The sequence below is a fragment of the Neofelis nebulosa genome, chromosome 7, assembly GCF_028018385.1.
Source record: "Neofelis nebulosa isolate mNeoNeb1 chromosome 7, mNeoNeb1.pri, whole genome shotgun sequence".
NCBI lineage: Eukaryota > Metazoa > Chordata > Mammalia > Carnivora > Felidae > Neofelis > Neofelis nebulosa.
This window is the reverse complement of record NC_080788.1, coordinates 59,694,950-59,714,165: the sequence shown is the minus strand read 5'-3', so window position 1 is coordinate 59,714,165 and position 19,216 is coordinate 59,694,950. Positions and strand designations below refer to the sequence as shown.

At 37.1% G+C, this 19,216-nt stretch overlaps 1 protein-coding gene across 4 annotated transcripts in view; it reads left to right on the top strand.

Moving 5' to 3' along the window:
• CTDSPL2 (CTD small phosphatase like 2) overlaps positions 1-19,216 on the top strand; it is an 83,957-nt gene that overhangs the window by 33,264 nt on the left and 31,477 nt on the right. For 3 of the 4 annotated variants that reach the window (XM_058737904.1, XM_058737903.1, XM_058737905.1), the window contains exons 3-4: positions 14,595-14,733; positions 16,304-16,453. In XM_058737904.1, the coding sequence (XP_058593887.1) occupies positions 14,595-14,733; positions 16,304-16,453 (289 nt within the window). The remainder of the gene's footprint in view (positions 1-14,594; positions 14,734-16,303; positions 16,454-19,216) is intronic. The other variant, XM_058737906.1, reaches the window with a different exon arrangement.

The following is a 19,216-nucleotide window of genomic DNA, read 5'->3' as shown; positions in this document are numbered from 1 at the left end:
CTACCAAAGTTAATATAAGTCAGTCTCTAGACCTGTTCTTTAACATCTTAGATTAATGAAGTACTTTACTGTTTATTATGGAATGCAAAAATTAGAACATCAGGTTGATTGGTTATACATACATTAACATATATAGCAGATAACTATAATTTTTCTTATTTTCTGATCTTTAGACATTTTATTTTTTTTTACTTACTGCATTGGTTAGGACCTCTAGTACAGTGCCCTGTAGAAGTTGTGAGAGGAAACACCTCCTGTTGCTGATCTTAGAGAAAAGTTTGTTTACTATTAGATATGATATTAACTAAATGTTTTTCATAGTTATCTTTTATTCATTTGAGGAAGTTTCCTTTTATTCCTGGCTTTCTAAAAATACCGTGTTGAATTTTGTCAAAGACTTTTCTCCATCTATCGAGATGTTCTTCAGATTTTCTTTTAAATTTTAAATTTGCATTAAATATTTTTTAATGGAAAACCAGACTTGTATTGTTGGATTTGGTTTGCTGTTTTTTGTTTTTTGGTTTTTTTTTAGGTATTTTTATGTCTGTGTTCATGAGGTTTTTGGTCTGTAGTAGTTGAGGATCAGGACGGTGCTTGGATCTTAAAGCAAGTCAAGAATTATTCCCTATACTTTTTATTTCCGAAATAACTTATATTGGCTTAGTATTATTTTATCTTTAAATAAGTAGTAGACTTTATTGTGAGATAGCTTTTATTATAAATTTGATTTCTGTAATTTATATGGGGCTGTTTAGCTTTTCTATTTCATATTTCAGTTTTAATCATATGTGTTTCCCTAACTGGCTCAGTCAGTACAGCATGCGACTCTTGGTCTTTGAGTTTGTGAATTTGAGCCCTATATTGGATGTAGAGATTACTTAAAAAAATAAATAAAATCTTTGGTGGGGAAAAAACATTGCTAGCTTGCTGGCTATGTGCAGACAGCTTGCTGGACTTGGTTTCTGGGCTATAGTTTGCCAGCCAGCCCCTTGCTTAGATCATTGATACAACACTTTTCCCCCCATAATGTAAGTTTTTTTTTTTTTAAGTTTATTTATTCATTCTGAGAGAGAAAGCACACTCAAGTGGGGGGTGGACAGAAAGGGGAAGAGAGAATCCCAAGCAGGCTCTGCACTGCCAGCACAGAGACAAGTGTAGGGCTCAAACTCACAAACTGTGAAATCATGAACTGAGCCAAGATCAAGTCAGATACTTCACCAACTGAGCCACCCAGGCGCCCTGTAAGTTTTTTCTTTTAAGTTTATTTATTTATTTTGAGAGAGGGGGAGAGAGTGTTCCAGCCAGGGAGGGTCAGAGAGAGAGAATCCCAAGCAAGCCTTATGCTCTCAGTGCAGAGCCTGAAAGGGAGCTTGAGCTCATGACCTGAACTGAAATCAAGAGTGGGACATTTAACCAACTGAGCCACCCAGGTGCCCCTCCCCTGATGTAAGTTTTATTTTATTTTTTAAATATTTATTTATTTATTAAATGTTTATTGTATTTATTTTTAATTTTTTTTAATGTTTATTTTTAAGAGACACAGAGAGACAGAGGATGAGTGGGGGATGGACAGGAAGAGAGGGAGACACAGAATCTGAAACAGGCTCCAGGCTCTGAGCTGTCAACACAACCCTCATGCAGGGCTTGAACTCCCAAACCGAGAGATCATGACCCAAACCGAAGTCTGATGCTTTGAAGCATCAGTCTGAAGAACCGAAGACTGAGCCACCCAGGCATTTCAAATGTTTGTTTATTTTTGAGAGTGAGCATGTGGCAAAGAGAGATAGGGGGACAGAAGATCCAAAGCGGGCTCTTGTGTTGACAAGCAAAGAGCCCTTTGTGGGGCTCGAACTCACAAACCATGAGTTCATGACCTGAGCTGAAGTCGGACGCTCAACCGACTGAACCACCCAGGCGCCCCAAATGTTTATTTTTGAGAGAGAGAGTGCCAAGTGGGGAGGAGCAGAAAAAGAGGGGGACAGAGGGTCCAAAGCAGGCTCTGCACTGACAGTAGCGAGCCCATTGTGGGGCTGGAACTCACGGATCATGAGATAGAGACCTGAGCTGAAGTTGAATGCTCAACCTACTGAGCATTCCCTGGCAACCCCCAGGTACCCCCCTAATGTAAGTTTTAAAGCTGTGAATTTCAAAGTACTGCTTTCCCATGCATTCTGATTATATATATTTTTTTAAGTTTTTATTTTAACTTCAGTTAGTTAACATACAGTGTTACAGTGTACAATAGAGTGATTCAGCAGTTCTATAAATACATCACCTGGTGTTGCTCATCTGATTTTATCTTTATTACCGTGTGTGTGTGTGCACGCGTGTGTGCGTGTGTTTTGTGACTTATTTTCTGACCTGTGGATTATTTAGAAATGTGTTATTTAATTTCCAGATATTTGGGCATTTCTTAGATCTCTTCTAATTGTTTTCTAATTTAATATTGTGATCTAGGAATATACTCTGTATGATTTCATTTCTTTGGTATTTTTTTTATACTTTCTGGCATATAGTCTATCTTGGTGAGTGTCCCATGTGTATTTGAAAAAAAATGCATATTCTAGAATTAATTAGTGTAGGTCAGGTTCGTTGATAATATATATTTTTTTCTTTTAGTTTATTTTGAGAGAGAGTGCATGAGTCGGGGGAGGGGCAGAGAGAGGGGGAGAGAGACAGTCCCAAGCAGGCTCTATGCTGATAGTGTAGAGCCTGAAGCTGGGCTCGATCTCACAAACCATGAGATCATGACCTGAGCTGAAATCAAAAGTCGGGCACTTAACCGACTGAGCCACCCAGGCACCCTGATAATATTTCAATCTTCTATATCTTAAACTTGTTTTATCAATTGCTAAGAGAGGGGTGTTAAAAATCTCCAGTTGTTATTGTGAATTTGTCTACTTTGCCTTTCAGTTCTGTCATTTTTTTGTTTCTTCATATATTTTTAAGTTCTCTTGTTAGGTGTATATACATTTGTGAGGAATATAAATTGTTCTTGTTACCACTGTGAAATGTCTCAATATCTCTAGTAATATTTGCCTTGAGGTTTACTTTGCCTAATACTTATATAGCCACACAACTTTATTAGCATTTGCATGATAAAGTTCTTTCCTTTTGTGTATAAATATACCCTATGTATTTATATTTAAGTTGACATATTGAGTTAGATGTAATTATTATGAGTTTATTAATCTTACTCTGTATTTACAACATTGTTTTTCTGTTTTTCCTATGCCTTCTTTTGGTAAACTAGTTATCTTTTAGAATATCATTCTATCTCCTATATTAACTTTTAAAAGTTAACTTGAGGGGCGCCTGGGTGGCGCAGTCGGTTGGGCGTCCGACTTCAGCCAGGTCACGATCTCGCGGTCCGTGAGTTCGAGCCCCGCGTTGGGCTCTGGGCTGATGGCTCAGAGCCTGGAGCCTGGTTCCGATTCTGTGTCTCCGTCTCTCTCTGCCCCTCCCCCGTTCATGCTCTGTCTCTCTTTGTCCCAAAAATAAATAAATGTTGAAAAAAAAAATTTTTTTTTAAAAGTTAACTTGATTGAGTTACAGTTATACACAAACACACTCATTTAAAGTATATATTGTCATGAATTTTTAACAGATTTATACACTCATGCCCAAAAACCCTTACAGTCTTTGCAGACAGTTTCACAGTTATCACCCTAGACAACCATCTATCTGCTGTTGTTATAAATCACATAAATCTCTTCTGGAGTTTCATAATGATTGTAGTCATATAGCATCTCTTACATCTTTCACTCCGTGTAAAGTTTTTGGAGTCACTTATGTTACTGCGTGTCTTCATACTTTATTCTGCCCTCCATCCAGAATTCTGTTGGTGTGAGTATACTGCATAACATAATTTGTGTCTCCATTTGGATTGTATATATTTTTTGGCTATCATGAATAAAGCTGCTATGAATATTTGTGTTGAGCCCATGTATGGACATATATTTAAGTTAAAAAGATTGGTATTGCTAAGTTATATAATGCATGTTAATTTTTTTTGTGGTTGCTTTATTGAGACCTACATAATTAGCAATACCGTAAAACTCACCCATTTAAGGTATAAATTCAGTAGCTTTCAATATATGCACAGTGTGCATTTGTGTTGTAGCATATATCATTTCATCATTCCTTCTTATTGCCAAGTAATAATATTCTATAACATGGATATACAACATTTTGATTATCCATTTTATCAGTTGATGGACATTTTCACATTTTGGCTATTATGAAGGTGACTCCTGGTGAACATTCACATACAGGGTTTTTTGTGGAAATCTATTAAAAAAATTTTTTTTTAATGTTTCTTTTTGAGAGAGAGAATGTGCGTGCAGGTGGGGGAGGGACAGAGAGATAGAGACAGACACACACACACACACACACACACACACACACACACACACAATCTGAGGCAGGCTTCAGGCTCTGAGCTGTCAGCACAGGGCCTGATGTGGGGCTTGAACTCACAGACTGCGAGATCATGACCTGAGCTGAAGTCGGATGCTTAATGGACCTAGCCACCCAGGCGTCCCATTGTGGAAATCTGTTTTCACATCTCTTGAGAATATACTGAAGAGTAGAATTGCAGGATGATATGATAATTCTGTGTAGCTTTTTTTTTAATGTTTTACTTATTTTTGAGACAGAAAGAGACAGAGCATGAACGGGGGAGGGTCAGAGAGAGAGGGAGACACAGAATCTGAAGCAGGCTCCAGGCTCTGAGCTGTCAGCACAGAGCCCGACGCGGGGCTCGAACTCACGGACTGTGAGATTATGACACATCATGACTTGAGCCGAAGTCGGACGTTTAACCAGCTGAGCCACCCAGGCGCCCCCCTGTGTAGCTTTTTAAGGACTTGCAGACTGTTTTCCAAAATGGCTGCACCATATTACAGTCCCACCAACAAAGTTAAAGGTTCTAGTTTCTCCACATCCTCAACACTTGTCATTGTTCTTTTAGGTATAGCCATCTTAGTGAGTGAAATGGTATTGTGGTTCTGATACATTTTCCTAATGACCCGTGACATTGAGCACTTTTCATGAGCTTGGCCATTGTAACTTCTTCAGAGAAATGTCTTTTAAATCTTTGTACATTTTTAAATTGGGTTTTGTCTTCTTATAATTGAGTTGTAAGAGTTCTTTATATATTTTAGGTACAAGTCCCTTGTTCCATAAATGACTTGCAGACATTTTCTCCCATTCTTTTAGACCCCTTTGAAGCACAAAATTTTAAATTTGATGAAATCAAGTCTAATTTATTTATTTTTTGTTGTTGTTGCTTATATTTTTGGTGTCATGTCCAAGAAGCTATTGCCAAACTCAAGGTGATAAAGTTTTAGGCCCGAATTTTCTTTTTTTAAATTTTTTTTTTCAACGTTTTTTATTTATTTTTGGGACAGAGAGAGACAGAGCATGAACGGGGGAGGGGCAGAGAGAGAGGGAGACACAGAATCGGAAACAGGCTCCAGGCTCTGAGCCATCAGCCCAGAGCCTGACGCGGGGCTTGAACTCACGGACCGCGAGATCGTGACCTGGCTGAAGTCGGACGCTTAACCGACTGCGCCACCCAGGCGCCCCAGGCCCGAATTTTCTTAAAAGTGTTATAAATTTTTTCTTGCAAGCTTCAGTTTTTTTCTTATACATTTTATAGTTTTAGTTCTTATATTCAACTCTTTCATCCATTTTGAATTAATTTTTGTAGATGGTGTGAGGTAAGAGTCCATCTGTATTCTTTTGCATATTAATATCTGTTAGTCCTAGCACCATTTGTTGAAAGACTCTTTAACTTTTAAGAAGCTGTTCAGTTGTTTTCCAGAGTATTTGTACTATTCTACCCAGCATTGTTTGACTGTTCCAGTTGCCTGCATCCTTAGCAATATTTGATATTGCCAGTCTTTTTAATTTTAGCCTTTCTACAGGGGTGGGTGGTTATCTCATTGTGTTTTTATTTTGTATTTCCCTGATGATTAATGAAGTTGAATGTGCTTATTGGCCATATGTGGATTTTCTTTTGTGAACTGCCAGTTCAGATTTTTTTCCCCATTGGGAGGGGGGTGACTTCTTAGCTTTTTTCTTGTGATTTCCATTAGTAGTTTCTTTTGAGCAAGTGTTCTTAAACTTTTTGATCTCAGCCTCCTTTACGTTCTTAGAAATTATTGGAAACTCTAAAGAACGTTTGTTTATGTGAGCTATTTATCAGTATATCTCATTAGATATAAAACCTGAGGAATTTTGAAAATATTCATTTCTAATTGCAATTATAAATCCACTACATGTTAATACAATAATATGTTTTTAAGTATTTCCTAAAAACAAAAAGGAAATTAATGGGAGCATAACATTATTTACAGTTTTGCAAATCTCTTTAATGTGGACTTCATACAAGGTAGTTTGTTATCATTGAAGCACTTAAAACCATATTTGCATGTATTTGTTAAACAGAAGAGTACTTTACTATCTTTTTTAGATAATTTTGATAGTCTGTTGATACTATACCAAAACTTGTCAAATGATTTCATCTTGTTCCAAGATGAAATTTGAAAGGACTGCAATAATCTTTTCGTTGGTCAGTCTTGCGCTTGGAATGTGTATGTATGGTTTTGTAACACTATACACTGATTGTTTAGAAGATATTGGTTCACTGAATTATGTAGATCTTTGATACACTGATATATTTCATTATTCAGTACTTAAAAATTACATTTCTGAACATCCCCATTGATCTCAACAGGATAGTTTTTAAGTACTGGGAAACTGTCAAGCTTATGGTGCTGGGTCTAAGTTTTCTAAAATTCGAATTTTTGCTTGAAAGCTCAGATTTTATTGTTGGCAACAAAAAGTGTCAGTTTTTCTTGAAGTGGCAGGCTTACTTTGTTCACTTTTCAGAAAATACTGGGGCACCTGGGTGGCTCAGTTTGTTAAGTGTCCAACTTTCGCTCAGGTCATGATCTCACAGTTTGTGAGTTTGAGCCCTATGTCCAGCTCTGTGCTGACAGCTCAGAGCCTGGAGCCTGTTTCGGATTCTGTGTCTGTCTTCCTCTCTCTCTGCCCCTCTCCCACTTGCACTTGCTCTCTGCATCTCTCTGTCTCAAAAATAAACAAACATTTAAAAATTTTTAAAAAGTCTACTTCTAGTAAAAATACTTTTCCATCAGAAAAGTGGTGTAATTCAGCTTATAATCACTCAGATACTTTTTATCAAGACAATTGTGGAAGCACAAGTTTGCAGCTGTAGTATTTTATTGCACTTACCATCCTACAGGATGTTAACACATATTTAAGGGTTGAGATTAAATTAATCTTACAGCTTCAGCAGGGACATTCTTAAGTTGAACTGGCTTTATCCCCCCTGCCAGTGCATGGCAGTAAATAATACGGTAACTATTGGGTGTCATTGCCTTAATTTGTGCTAAGGTGACAGTAGTTATATCTACCATTGCTTTTGCACAGTCAGCACAAATGTTCAACATGTTATTTCAGGATAAACTGAGACACAAAAAAATTACTCCCCATTTGTGTTTATTACCACACATTCACAGTAAAGAAGATCTTTGATAATTAGTTGATGCTAGTATTAGATAAATATAGTCAAAACAGAAAGTCTGGCCATATCTGTAAGGCAAAAGTACAATTCTACAGACTAGATATTAACTAATTTCCTGTATTTGCAGGTAAGTCTTTAATTCAGAGTTACTTTATCTCTGGAAGTGAAAGAGCCTGTTTCTTTCATTGACTTTTTTATTCACCAGGCTTCCAGCAATGTCTACTGTGCAAGAGTTTATAAGTCTCTCAGATAGTGAGTAATATGTGCACATTTTCAACCAGTGCAGAATAACTTACTCTTTAAGATATTTCAGTGGTAGTTCAGTTTCTTGTTTGTCTTGTGGAGTTTTTTTGTTGTTATTTGTTTTTGTTTTTGTTTTTTGTTTTTTGTTTTTTTTTGAGAGAGAGAAAGCAAGAGCACAAGTGGGAGAGGGGCAGAGACAGAGAGAGAGAGGGAGACACAGAATCCAAAGTGGTCTCCAGACTCTGAGCTGTCAGCCCAGAGCCTGACACAGAGCTTGAACTCATGAACTGTTAGATCATGGCCTGAGCTGAAGTTGAACGCTTAACCAACTGAGCCACCCAGTCACCCCTCGGTGATTCAGTTTTTTTAGTTTGAAAAATTACAACGATTTTTGGCTTTTAAAAACTCGATGTGTACATTTAAAATATTAAATTCCTTTTTTAAATGTTGAATGAGTGTTCTCAAATGATAGTGGAACTGAATTGGCACCATAACTTTGAGTATGTTCTATTATATAAGGCATGATGAAACAATAATATTTATACAGCTAAAGGAAAATAGCTTTATCATATTCTTATTTGTAATTTGCAGTTTGATCCAGATTCTTTAGAGTAGTTTTCCCCTTTTGTGAGTCAAGAGAATTCTATGTCAGTTTCTTCTTCGCGTCAGTATAATAATGGAGTGAAACCACAAATTGTCTAATCTCCCTTTTTAAAAATTCATTGTTAATTATAAAGTTATGAATTTTATTGTAAATTTTTAGTAAATTTCAAAATAAGTGTTTTAGACCAAAAAAAAAAAAATTTTTTTTTTGAGAGAGAATGCAAGTGGGGGAGGATAGAGAGGGAGAAAATCCCAAGCAGGCTCCACACAGTCAGTATGAAGCCCGATGTGGGGCTTGAATTTATAAGCCGTGAGATCATGCATGACCTGAGCCAAAGTCAGACACTTAACTGACAGAGTCACCCATGCACCCCTAGACAAAATTTTAAAAACCTAATTTGGTATTACTGCAAAGCAAAATATTCAGCGTACTCTTATTATGTTTCCATATATATATACACATATCTACATATACATATATATGTAGATAAATGTATATATACACACATATATATATACACACTATTAAAAGCTTTAAGACTTCAATATAATAATTTACTGGATCATAATGAGGCTACAGAGATTATAGCAAATATGACCTTTGAAGATAGCTAGTAAAAGTACAGTAGTAGTGAACACAAAGTCTTTTATATTTCCTCATATATTTGCCTTAGTGGTGTTCATTCCTTACTATAGGTTTAGGATCCCATCTGGTATTACTTATTTTATGCCTAAAGAATTTCATTTAGTATTTCTTGTGTAGATCAGCTGCGAAGAATTCTGTTTTCTGTCTCAGAATGACTTTAAAGTGAGCAATTAAAAAAAACACTTTATCTCATCAGTTTTCTTATAGTTTTATATCTGTACATTCTGAGCCTATGGTCATTCCATACTATCTTTTAGTCCTCTTTTATCTTAGTTACAAAGGTTCTACATACGTTCACTATGTTTCATGCTTATCCTCAGTTCTTATGTCATTGTCTGTAGTCATTTTTGTTGTCTGAAGCTCATTTTCTGGTAGATGCCACAGAGAGTACTCATGGGAACAATATTCTTGCACATTGATAACAGTACTCTTTAAGCTTGAAAATCAGTTTTGCTGCATATAAAATACTCGGGTAGCCTTTTCTGTTTGTGATTATTTTAAATGTTATTCCATTTTATTCTGACATAAAAGCATTGCTGTTGGAAGTTTGATGATAATCTAATTTTTTACCTTTATAAATGAAGTGATTTTCCTTTGATCTCCAAAGGGTTGTTTTTTTTTTTCCCTTCAAATTCTATGAAGTTTAGGATATATTTTGTTTGCTTTTCTGGGTTGATAGTTTTAGTTAAACATATCTTTCAACATGTAATTTAAAATCTTTTCTTTGTGGAAAACTTTCTGTTATTTGTTCTGTTGCTATACTTTTGATTTGGTTTCCTTCTTCAGGGACTACTATTTTCTGTCTATTGGATCTTCTTTGTCTATCTTCAGTATTTGTAATATTTTGATGTCTTTAAAATTTTTTCCCCCATTTTATCTTCTGTTTCTTTTAAAAAACATAATTTAGGGGTGCCTGGTTAGCCCACTTGATTAAGCATCTGACTCTTGATGATCTCAGCTCAGGTCTTGATCTCAGGGTCGTGAGTTTGAGCCCCATGTTGGGCTCCATGCTGGGTGTGGAGCCTACTAAATAAAAAATAAATAAGTAATTAAAGGCCTAATCTGTTGTTTACTCACTTTTATGTCTGTTCTAGTTCAGTCTTTATTTCTGATATTACAATAAAGCATCCTTCTGTATCTTAGAGCATAAACTCCTGATGTTCAAGGCCCATCTCTTTATCGCGAAATTCAGAACTGCTATAACATAGGCACAGCATGACTAAAATAATGAGGATGATGCCAGGTTTTTAATTTTCACTTTTAAGAAAAAGTTGATCGTTTTCACACTGTGTGATTTTTTTTTCTTTTATTTCTAATTATTTTGTCTCTGATTTGAAATTTTCTAACTCTTGATGTGTGTCTCGTATCGTTTTCTTAGTAAGTCTTTTGCTTTGAAATAAGTTATAATTTTTATCTATAATGCTTCTTTTACTGGTGTCATTATATATATGCACACACACAAATATATGTATTTTTTTAAATTAAATATTTGTTTGTTTATTTATTTATTTATTTATGAAAGAGGGAACATGAGCAGGGGAGGGTCAGAGAGAAAGGAAGAGAGAATCCCAAGCACGATCTTCTCTGTCTGCATGGAGCCTCATGTGGGACTTGGTCCCGCAAACTGTGAGATTATGACCTGAGCCGAAATCAAGACTCAGACACTTAACTGACTGGGCCACCCAGGCACCCCCACAGGGTATCTTTTCTAACTAGTTTTGTGTAGTGTTAAAAAATATAGTGATTACTTTTTGAGTTTTCCTGTCTCTTTATTCTTACATGTTTATCTGAAACTTCGCTTTTCTTCTTTTCTTTTGTTTCTTTGCTACTCAATTTTGATTCCATTCCCAGCAGTTTCCCCTTAGTGTGGAGCCCTGTTCTAGAAGAGAGCCTTAGTTGGACAGTTTTAGGAGTTCATAGGAGCTGTTGTTTCATTCTCACCATGGACCCCTTTGCTATTAGATTGGGCACAACTTTTTCCCCTGTCTTAACATTGACCTGCCATGCTTTACATTGAATACCTACCTTTTAGCTGTTTTGGGCTTCTCTTGTTCTCAGGTGTGTCACACACCTTGTTGATCCCTTTATTCTACACTAGTGCATGTGGGCATTCAGGTATGGTGGCTGTTGGTTTGTCTTCATCTGCTTAGAATTTAAGGGAGATAGCTTGTCCCCTTGTTTTTGCTGTTATTTTGACCTTGAGTTTTTGTTGCCTCTTTAGTTCTGTGTGTTTCCCTTGGGATTCAGAGATTTAAGAATACTACCTTCCTGGTGGATGGCTCAGTCAGTTAAGCATCTGACTCTTGGTGTCGGGTGAGGTCATGATCTCATGGTTTCATGGGTTTGAGCCTGGAGTTGGGCTCCGCTCTGGCACTACAGAGCTTGTTTGGGATTCTCTGTCTCCCTCTCTCTTTGCCCCTCTCTCACTCACACTGTGTCTGTCTCTCTCAAAATAAATGAACTTAAAAAAAAATGGCTTCCTCTTCCTCCTTAGAGATGTAAGCTAAAGTATTTTTACTTTATGTATTTACATACTTTATGTATGCAAAAATACTATATGTATTTTTAATTGACCACAGTATCGTCTCTTCTGCTACAATAAACATGTAGTTCCACAGTATCAGCTAGCTTAGACTATTGGTAAATAGGGGAATAGTGTCAGTATAACATGGGTGATGTATTGCTTTATACATGATTTTTTCCTGAACTGGACAAGGGGATCCTGAGTAATGGGAGTTGAATTTTATATTTCATCAGGAAAGTAAAAAACTTTCAATTCAGCTGCTACAGAAACAAAAGCCACACACACAGACACACACACAGTTTTTAATTAGAAGTGATAATTAGCAATGGGGGGTTGCCTCCTAGAGAGGTACACTGTGATCTAGCAGAGACATTTCTCACGTGGCAGTTTGCATTTCCTTTTGTGTCCATCTTTGCCCTACTGGCTTAAAGCTCCTCTCAGCTCCCATAAGCCCTTGTTTCTCCTTCTGTTTTTATTACCTTTTATTAAGCCCTGAGGTAGCATTTCAGCTGCTGTTAGCTGCCTCACTGGGGTGTCCAAGTTATCTCTGGAGGTGTCCCAATCATTGTTTTTGTTGGTGCTATGGTTACAGAGTTAACGGGGCATTGACTGATTTTTTCCTTAAGCCTTGTTATTTTTAGTGTTGCAGAATGCAGGGTTTTCAGAATGTAAGTATTTATGTTATAGCAGATGTACTAAGAGACTTCTTTAAGAAGATGCTGGAGCTGGGGCGCCTGGGTGGCGCAGTTGGTTGGGCGTCCGACTTCAGCCAGGTCACGATCTCACGGTCCGTGAGTTCGAGCCCCGCGTCAGGCTCTGGGCTAATGGCTCGGAGCCTGGAGCCTGTTTCCGATTCTGTGTCTCCCTCTCTCTCTGCCCCTCCCCCGTTCATGCTCTGTCTCTCTCTGTCCCAAAAATAAATTAAAAAAAAAAAAAAAAAGGAAGATGCTGGAGCTTAGTCTTGTTGGCTTTGTGGTGTTATTTCTGTTCTTGAAGGACTTTATGAAGAGAGTTCTGTTTTCTGGCAATGGAGCTCCCATATTTGGGATATGAGGCTTCCCTGTTCATCTTTTAAACATGCAGGGGAATGATAAATAGTAAACATATGAAGAATTTTGTTGTAGATCACTGAAGTGTTATTTTGTGCTATAGTAGACATACTGTTGTAATGGAGCTACCTAAAATTAGCAAAACTACTGAGTAAAAGTAAAATTCTATGTGGTATGATATGGACTGATACATTTTGACAGTGTCTTTGTTCTCTTTTCATCCAAATAGGAAATTGTAATTGTGTTCATTTACAATACCAAGGTTTGTTTCAGAAATAAAATAATATTCAACCTTTAAAAAATGCATAGCATATTATTTACTGTGGTATAAAAGCATTAAGTACAAATATTCAGTATGAGTAGAGAATTCTTACTCCTGTTGAATAAGAATGTTGATTATACATATAAATTATATTTAATATAGGTTTAAGAATCTCTAATCTCATCCTTACCAAAAGGTTTCAGGTAGTCTCATTAAAACAGCAAGGAATTGGGGCACCTGGCTAGCTTAGTCGGTAGAGCATGTGATTCTTGATCTTGGGGTTTTGAGCCCCACATTGGGTGTAGAGATTAAGATTACTAAAAAATAAGGGGCGCCTGGGTGGCTCGGTCGGTTGAGCGTCTGACTCCGGCTCAGGTCATGATCTCACAGTTATGAGTTCATGCCCTGCGTTGGGCTCTGTGCTGACAGCTCGGAGCCTGGATCCTGCTTCTGATTCTGTGTCTCCCTCTCTCTCTGCTCCTCCCCTGCTCACACGCTGTCTGTCTCTCAAAAATAAATAAAGATTAAAGAAAAAAAAGATTACTAAAAAATAAAAAATACAGCAAGGGATTATAGGTCAGTATTACAGTAATGTAAGAAAATCGCTCATGTGGTCGATGACTCTAGAAAGATTTTACAAATGAGAAAGATAGATGTACAAGTGAAGACAAACCAGGTATTACTTGAAGTATACTCTTTTAGTCAATAATATCGCAAAAACAATGTACACTGGTGGTGTAGATTTGCCCCATATAAGGAAATGAATAGAGAGCTTCATTAAGGAGTAAACTCCTTAGTGTTAATTTGGGCATTTAAAGAATTGAGGTTGGCATTGGGTGTGGCATTGGCAAGCCTTGTTATTTTGGTAATATGTGATATGCCAACAAATTCCAGTGAGGTTCTGTTTCTTACCCTGAGTGTTCACGGAAACAACCACTGTTCTTTTGGACAAATCTAAGAGTAGGGGAGTATTGCTGAAAATTCAGAGCACATCTTACAATTCGAGTGTTTCAATAGCACAGACAGTGTAATGGACATTGGGGAAAGGATCTGAATTGAGAATGCTGTAATTATATTTGTGTATTTTAAGTGCATTAATAATAAGCACCCCTACAACATTGTCAAATTTTTACTTTGTTTTTTCCCACTTTTGGATATTATGTAATTCTATTTTGTTTCTCCTGCATGTGAAAACAGGAAAATATATTACACATATTGTACCTTTTTTAAAGATTGAGGGGCACCTGGGTGGCTCAGTCGGTTAAGCGGCCGACTTCAGCTCAGGTCATGATCTCTTGGTCCCTGAGTTCAAGCCCCGCGTCGGGCTCTGTGCTGACAGCTCAGAGCCTGGAGCCTGTTTCAGATTCTGTGTCTCCCTCTCTCTGACCCTCCCCTGTTCATGCTCTGTCTCTCACTGTCTCAAAAATAAATAAAACGTTAAAAAAAAATAAAAGAAAAAAGATTGAGGTATAATTGATATACCTCATTAGTTTCAGTGTACAACATAATTTGATATTTATATATGTATATATACATACACACACCATGTATTCTTTATCCATTCATCAATAGATGGACTCTTAAGTTGTTTCTGTTGGCTATTGTAAATTAAGCTGCAGTGAACAGGGGGGGTACATACCATATTTTATAAGTGTAACCTGGTAAGGCAGAATGCCTATGCTCAATGCATGTTTTTTTCCTCATATCTTAAGGAAGAGAGAGAAAATCCTTCAAAACGGAGTAGGATTGAACGTGATATAGATAATAATTTGATCACATCAACACCAAGAGCAGGAGAAAAGCCTAACAAACAGATATCTCGAGTAAGACGGAAAAGTCAAGTAAATGGAGGTTTGTTAATATTTAGATATTCTTCTATTAGGTCTAAGCAGAAATTTCACCTGACATGTTTCTTTTCTGTTTTTAAAAATTGAATGTGTGTAATTTTTGCCTTATTTTGTAATCTTCTTTGTATTAAGTATTAGCATGAAATGAAATAAAAATTACCTCATATAAATATACTTTGATGAATTAAAATGACAAAGGCAGAACAACTGGCTTTATACTATTTATCATGAAAATGCATACAGAACAACATTTTTGACCTCTAATAAATTCATTTCTTAAAGCAGTAATAATTGTGACTTAATTTACTGAAATAAGTACAAAGAATTTATTTCTGGATCATGGAACTTCAGCTCAGAGGGGTCTTGGATCACTCAGGGGCAGTGATTCTTAATGAGGGGTTGTTTTGTCCCTAGGGGATGTTTGTTAATGTCTAGAGACCTTTTTGGTTGTCACAACCTATGGTGGGATTGCTACTTGCATCTAGCAGGTGGAGGTTAGGGATGCTGCTAAACATCCTACAATGCACAGGGCATCCTCCCATAATAAAGAATTGTCCAGCCCCAAGTCAGTAGTGCTGCTGTTGATAAATCTTGTTCTAGGTCAGTCTGTTATAGTATTGCTGAGAAGCTCCCCAAGTCCAAAAGAAGGAGAAAAACAAGAAGGACAAGCAGAGGAAGGTATAAAGAACACCACTTTAGAGCATGGGGTGCTGCGTTTTAAACACAACAGCAAGAATACCTTCCCTCTTTCCTCTCAATTCAATATTGTATCTCTAAATTTTGAACTATTAGGGAAAAAGAAAAGAGCTATAGCAGCAAAGAAAGAAAGAAATGTGGGTAGATACCAAGTAAAGTTGTGAAAGGTCAAGGATGATTAATCAAAACACATTTGTATGAATTTATTTTTATTGTTTATTTTCCAAAACCCATGAAACATTTTTATTAAGAATCTAAAAAAACAAAAGACAAAAAAACCTGTTTTTCTTAACCACTCTGAAATGGTGCCTCGGTATGTACATAAGTAATTTTTGCTATATACTATGCATAGTCTTCTGCTTCAGTATATATATGTTGCCGCTATTTATTTAGCTGTTATTCATTAGTAAGAAACTGGAGGGTCGGTTTTATGAAGTAGGCAGCATCCCAAAATGTAAATAAAGACACAGTCTTGCATTTGTGTTTTTGATGTTGTAACTTGCTTTACTTACAAAGAGTTTATTTCATTTTGTTGTAACTTGCTTTACTTACAAAGAGTTTATTTCATTTTCTGTTACACTGTGGAAGCCTATAGTCTACATACTAGAAACTTCAGTCTATATATATACTTCTAGATGTAAATGTGTTTTGTAGCAGTTATAAAACATTATAAATAAATAAATTTGTTGTAAGGATCATTTGATTTACCTCAGGATTTTTTTAAGTAAAGCTTTCTTAACATTAGTGTTCATCAGTTTTTATGAAGTATTTTAAGGGAAAAAATATTTTCCTAATGAATTGTTTAAAACACATTTCTCAAAGTCATGTTTTCTAGATTGCAACTTTTTTTTTTTTTTTTTTTTTTTTTTTGGCCTTAGAAGCTGGTAGTTATGAAGTGACAAATCAACATGTAAAACAAAATGGAAAATTAGAAGATAATCCTTCCTCTGGCAGTCCTCCAAGGACTACATTGTTGGGGACCATATTTTCTCCTGTCTTCAACTTTTTTTCACCAGCAAATAAAAATGGTAAGTATAAACTATTACCCATAAACCATAATCTGGGTTTAAAAATTAGTTTTCCTGGTTTTTCAAGAGATCTGTTTGATTTTACTGGAGTATTTTGTGAGCATCTTAGTTTGTTTTCAGCCTCATTAAAAATACACAGCTCCTAAAAGACTGTTTTTTTTTTAACGGACTGAAATACATGTAGGTTATGTTTAACTCTGTTGAAGTGCATGAACTCTACTTTCACTCTCCGAAAAGCTAGATGATAAACTCTGAGCTGGAAGGAAAATGATTTTTATGATACTTACTATGTATAGGAGAGAATCCAGAAACATTTTCAATATTTTAGATCAGTAAAGTAGAATTTGTTGAATATTTAAGTGAGCTGAAAGTAGGTCATTTTTTGTAACACATTTTACTTTTATTTTTCGTTTGCTTGATTTTTCCCCATAAGGGTCATTAATTTGGATATTTAGTAAAACTACTCTAATTCAAATGAAATGCCTTTGCAAAAGAAATTTGGATTGTTGTCCAGCATTTTTTTTAGGCTCCACACCCAGCACTGAGCGCAATGTGAGAGGCTTGAACTCACGACCCTGAGATCAGGAGTCAGATACTTAATCAACTGATCCACCCAGGTGCCCCCCCCCCCCCGCCTCCCTCCCAGCCCCAGCATTTTATTTTTGTTTTTTGTTTTTCTTAAAAATTTTTTTAATGTTGGGCGCCTGGGTGGCGCAGTCGGTTAAGCATCCGACTTCAGCCAGGTCACGATCTCGCGGTCCGTGAGTTCGAGCCCCGCGTCAGGCTCTGTCTGGGCTGATGGCTCGGAGCCTGGAGCCTGTTTCCGATTCTGTGTCTCCGTCTCTCTCTGCCCCTCCCCCGTTCATGCTCTGTCTCTCTCTGTCCCAAAAATAAATAAAAAACGTTGAAAAAAAAAAAATTAAAAAAAAAAATTTTTTTTTTAATGTTTATTTATTTTCGAGAGAGACAGAGTGTGAGTAGGAGAGGGCCAGAGAGAGAGACACACAGAATCTGAAGCAGGCTCCAGGCTCTGAGCTGTCAGCACAGAACCTGACAACAGGGTTCAAACTCACAAACCATGAGATCATGACCTGAGCCAAAGTTGGACGCTTAACTGACTGAGCCATCTAGGTGCCCCTGGCATATTTTTTTTTTTTTTAATTTTTTTTTTTTCAACGTTTTTTATTTATTTTTGGGACAGAGAGAGACAGAGCATGAACAGGGGAGGGGCAGAGAGAGAGGGAGATACAGAATCGGAAGCAGGCTCCAGGCTCTGAGCCATCAGCCCAGAGCCTGACGCGGGGCTCGAACTCACAGACCGCGAGATCGTGACCTGGCTGAAGTCGGACGCTTAACCGACTGCGCCACCCAGGCGCCCCACCCCTGGCATATTTTAAAAAAAGATAGCTAGTGTTCTTTTTTTATGAATAATTGTTAATTTCATAAATGATAATTTAGTCTTTATGTGAGGGCAGGAGATCTTGTCTTTATTTTTGCATCCACCATGTTGTTTGATAGTATGGGGCACATGGAAAATAGCCATTAAATGCTTGTTGCCTGATTATTTAAATTCTAATTTGAATATGTTTCTGGATGATAATACGATTTTTAAAATAGTGCAGAATAAAATAGTGCAGAATAGTGCACTATAAAATCTAGATGCTCTGGGGGATGAAAATAATGTATGTTAGCACATTTAAATTTAAAAGGACTGTGAAGTCCTATAGTAGAAATAAAACAAAAAACTACCTTTAACTTTGTTTAACCCCATGTTTCCTAGACATGTATGATCCAGTGAACCCTTTTTTGTGGAACATCTGTTAACATCTTATGAAACTAGTGCCCCATAGACCAACTTTGGAAATAGCTGGTGTAGTGGGAAAAGAATGGGCTTTGGAATAGAGAAACTTGTCTTAAAATTTCAGCTCTGCCAGGTGCCTTGGTGGCTCAGTCATTAAGCATCTCACTTCGGTTCAGGTCATGATCTCACAGTTATGAGCTTGGGCCCTGCTTGGGTGAGCACATGTTCCACTTTGGGTGACCTTGAGCCCCACTTTGGGTGAGCTTGAGCCAGTAAACATGAGCCCCACCTCTCTCTCTCTCTCTCTCTCTCTCTCTCTCTCTCTCTCCCTCTCTCCCTCTCTCCCTCTCTCCTTCTCCCTCCCCCTCCCCCTCTCTTCTCTCTGCCCCTTGCTCTCAACAACAACAAATCATCCTCCTCCTCCTCCTCCTCCTCCTCCTCCTCCTCCTCCTCCTCCTCCTGGCTCTGCCTCTTTAGCTGTGTTACCTTGGTCTAGTTCTTTAAATTCTTGAGCCTCTTTGTCTGTGAGAGAGGATAATTATACTTAAATATGGGGCAGGGGCGATTTGAAGATTTCATGTCATTCATTTGAGTATCTGCTGTGTCCTGGCCATTGTATTAATCGCTAGAGATTCAAGGATATTTAACACATCCATGGTCCCTGTGCTCAAGGAGCTTAATTTTTTACAAGAGGGAGAGAGATCTATAAATAGGTATAATAAATTTTTATAAGTGCACTGATAGAGGTATGGGGTAGTATGGTATTCATAGGATGGAATGGTTCTATATTCTGACATCTCACAATAGTCTTTATAGAAAAGCTGAATCTTGAAAGGTGGTAAAGGGTATTCCAGGTAGAATGAGCAGCGTGAGCAAAGGCATAGTGTGTTTGAGAAACTGAAATTAGTTAGTTACAGATAGACCATTGGATTTGAGGAGTGCACAGGATGGTTAAGATAGTT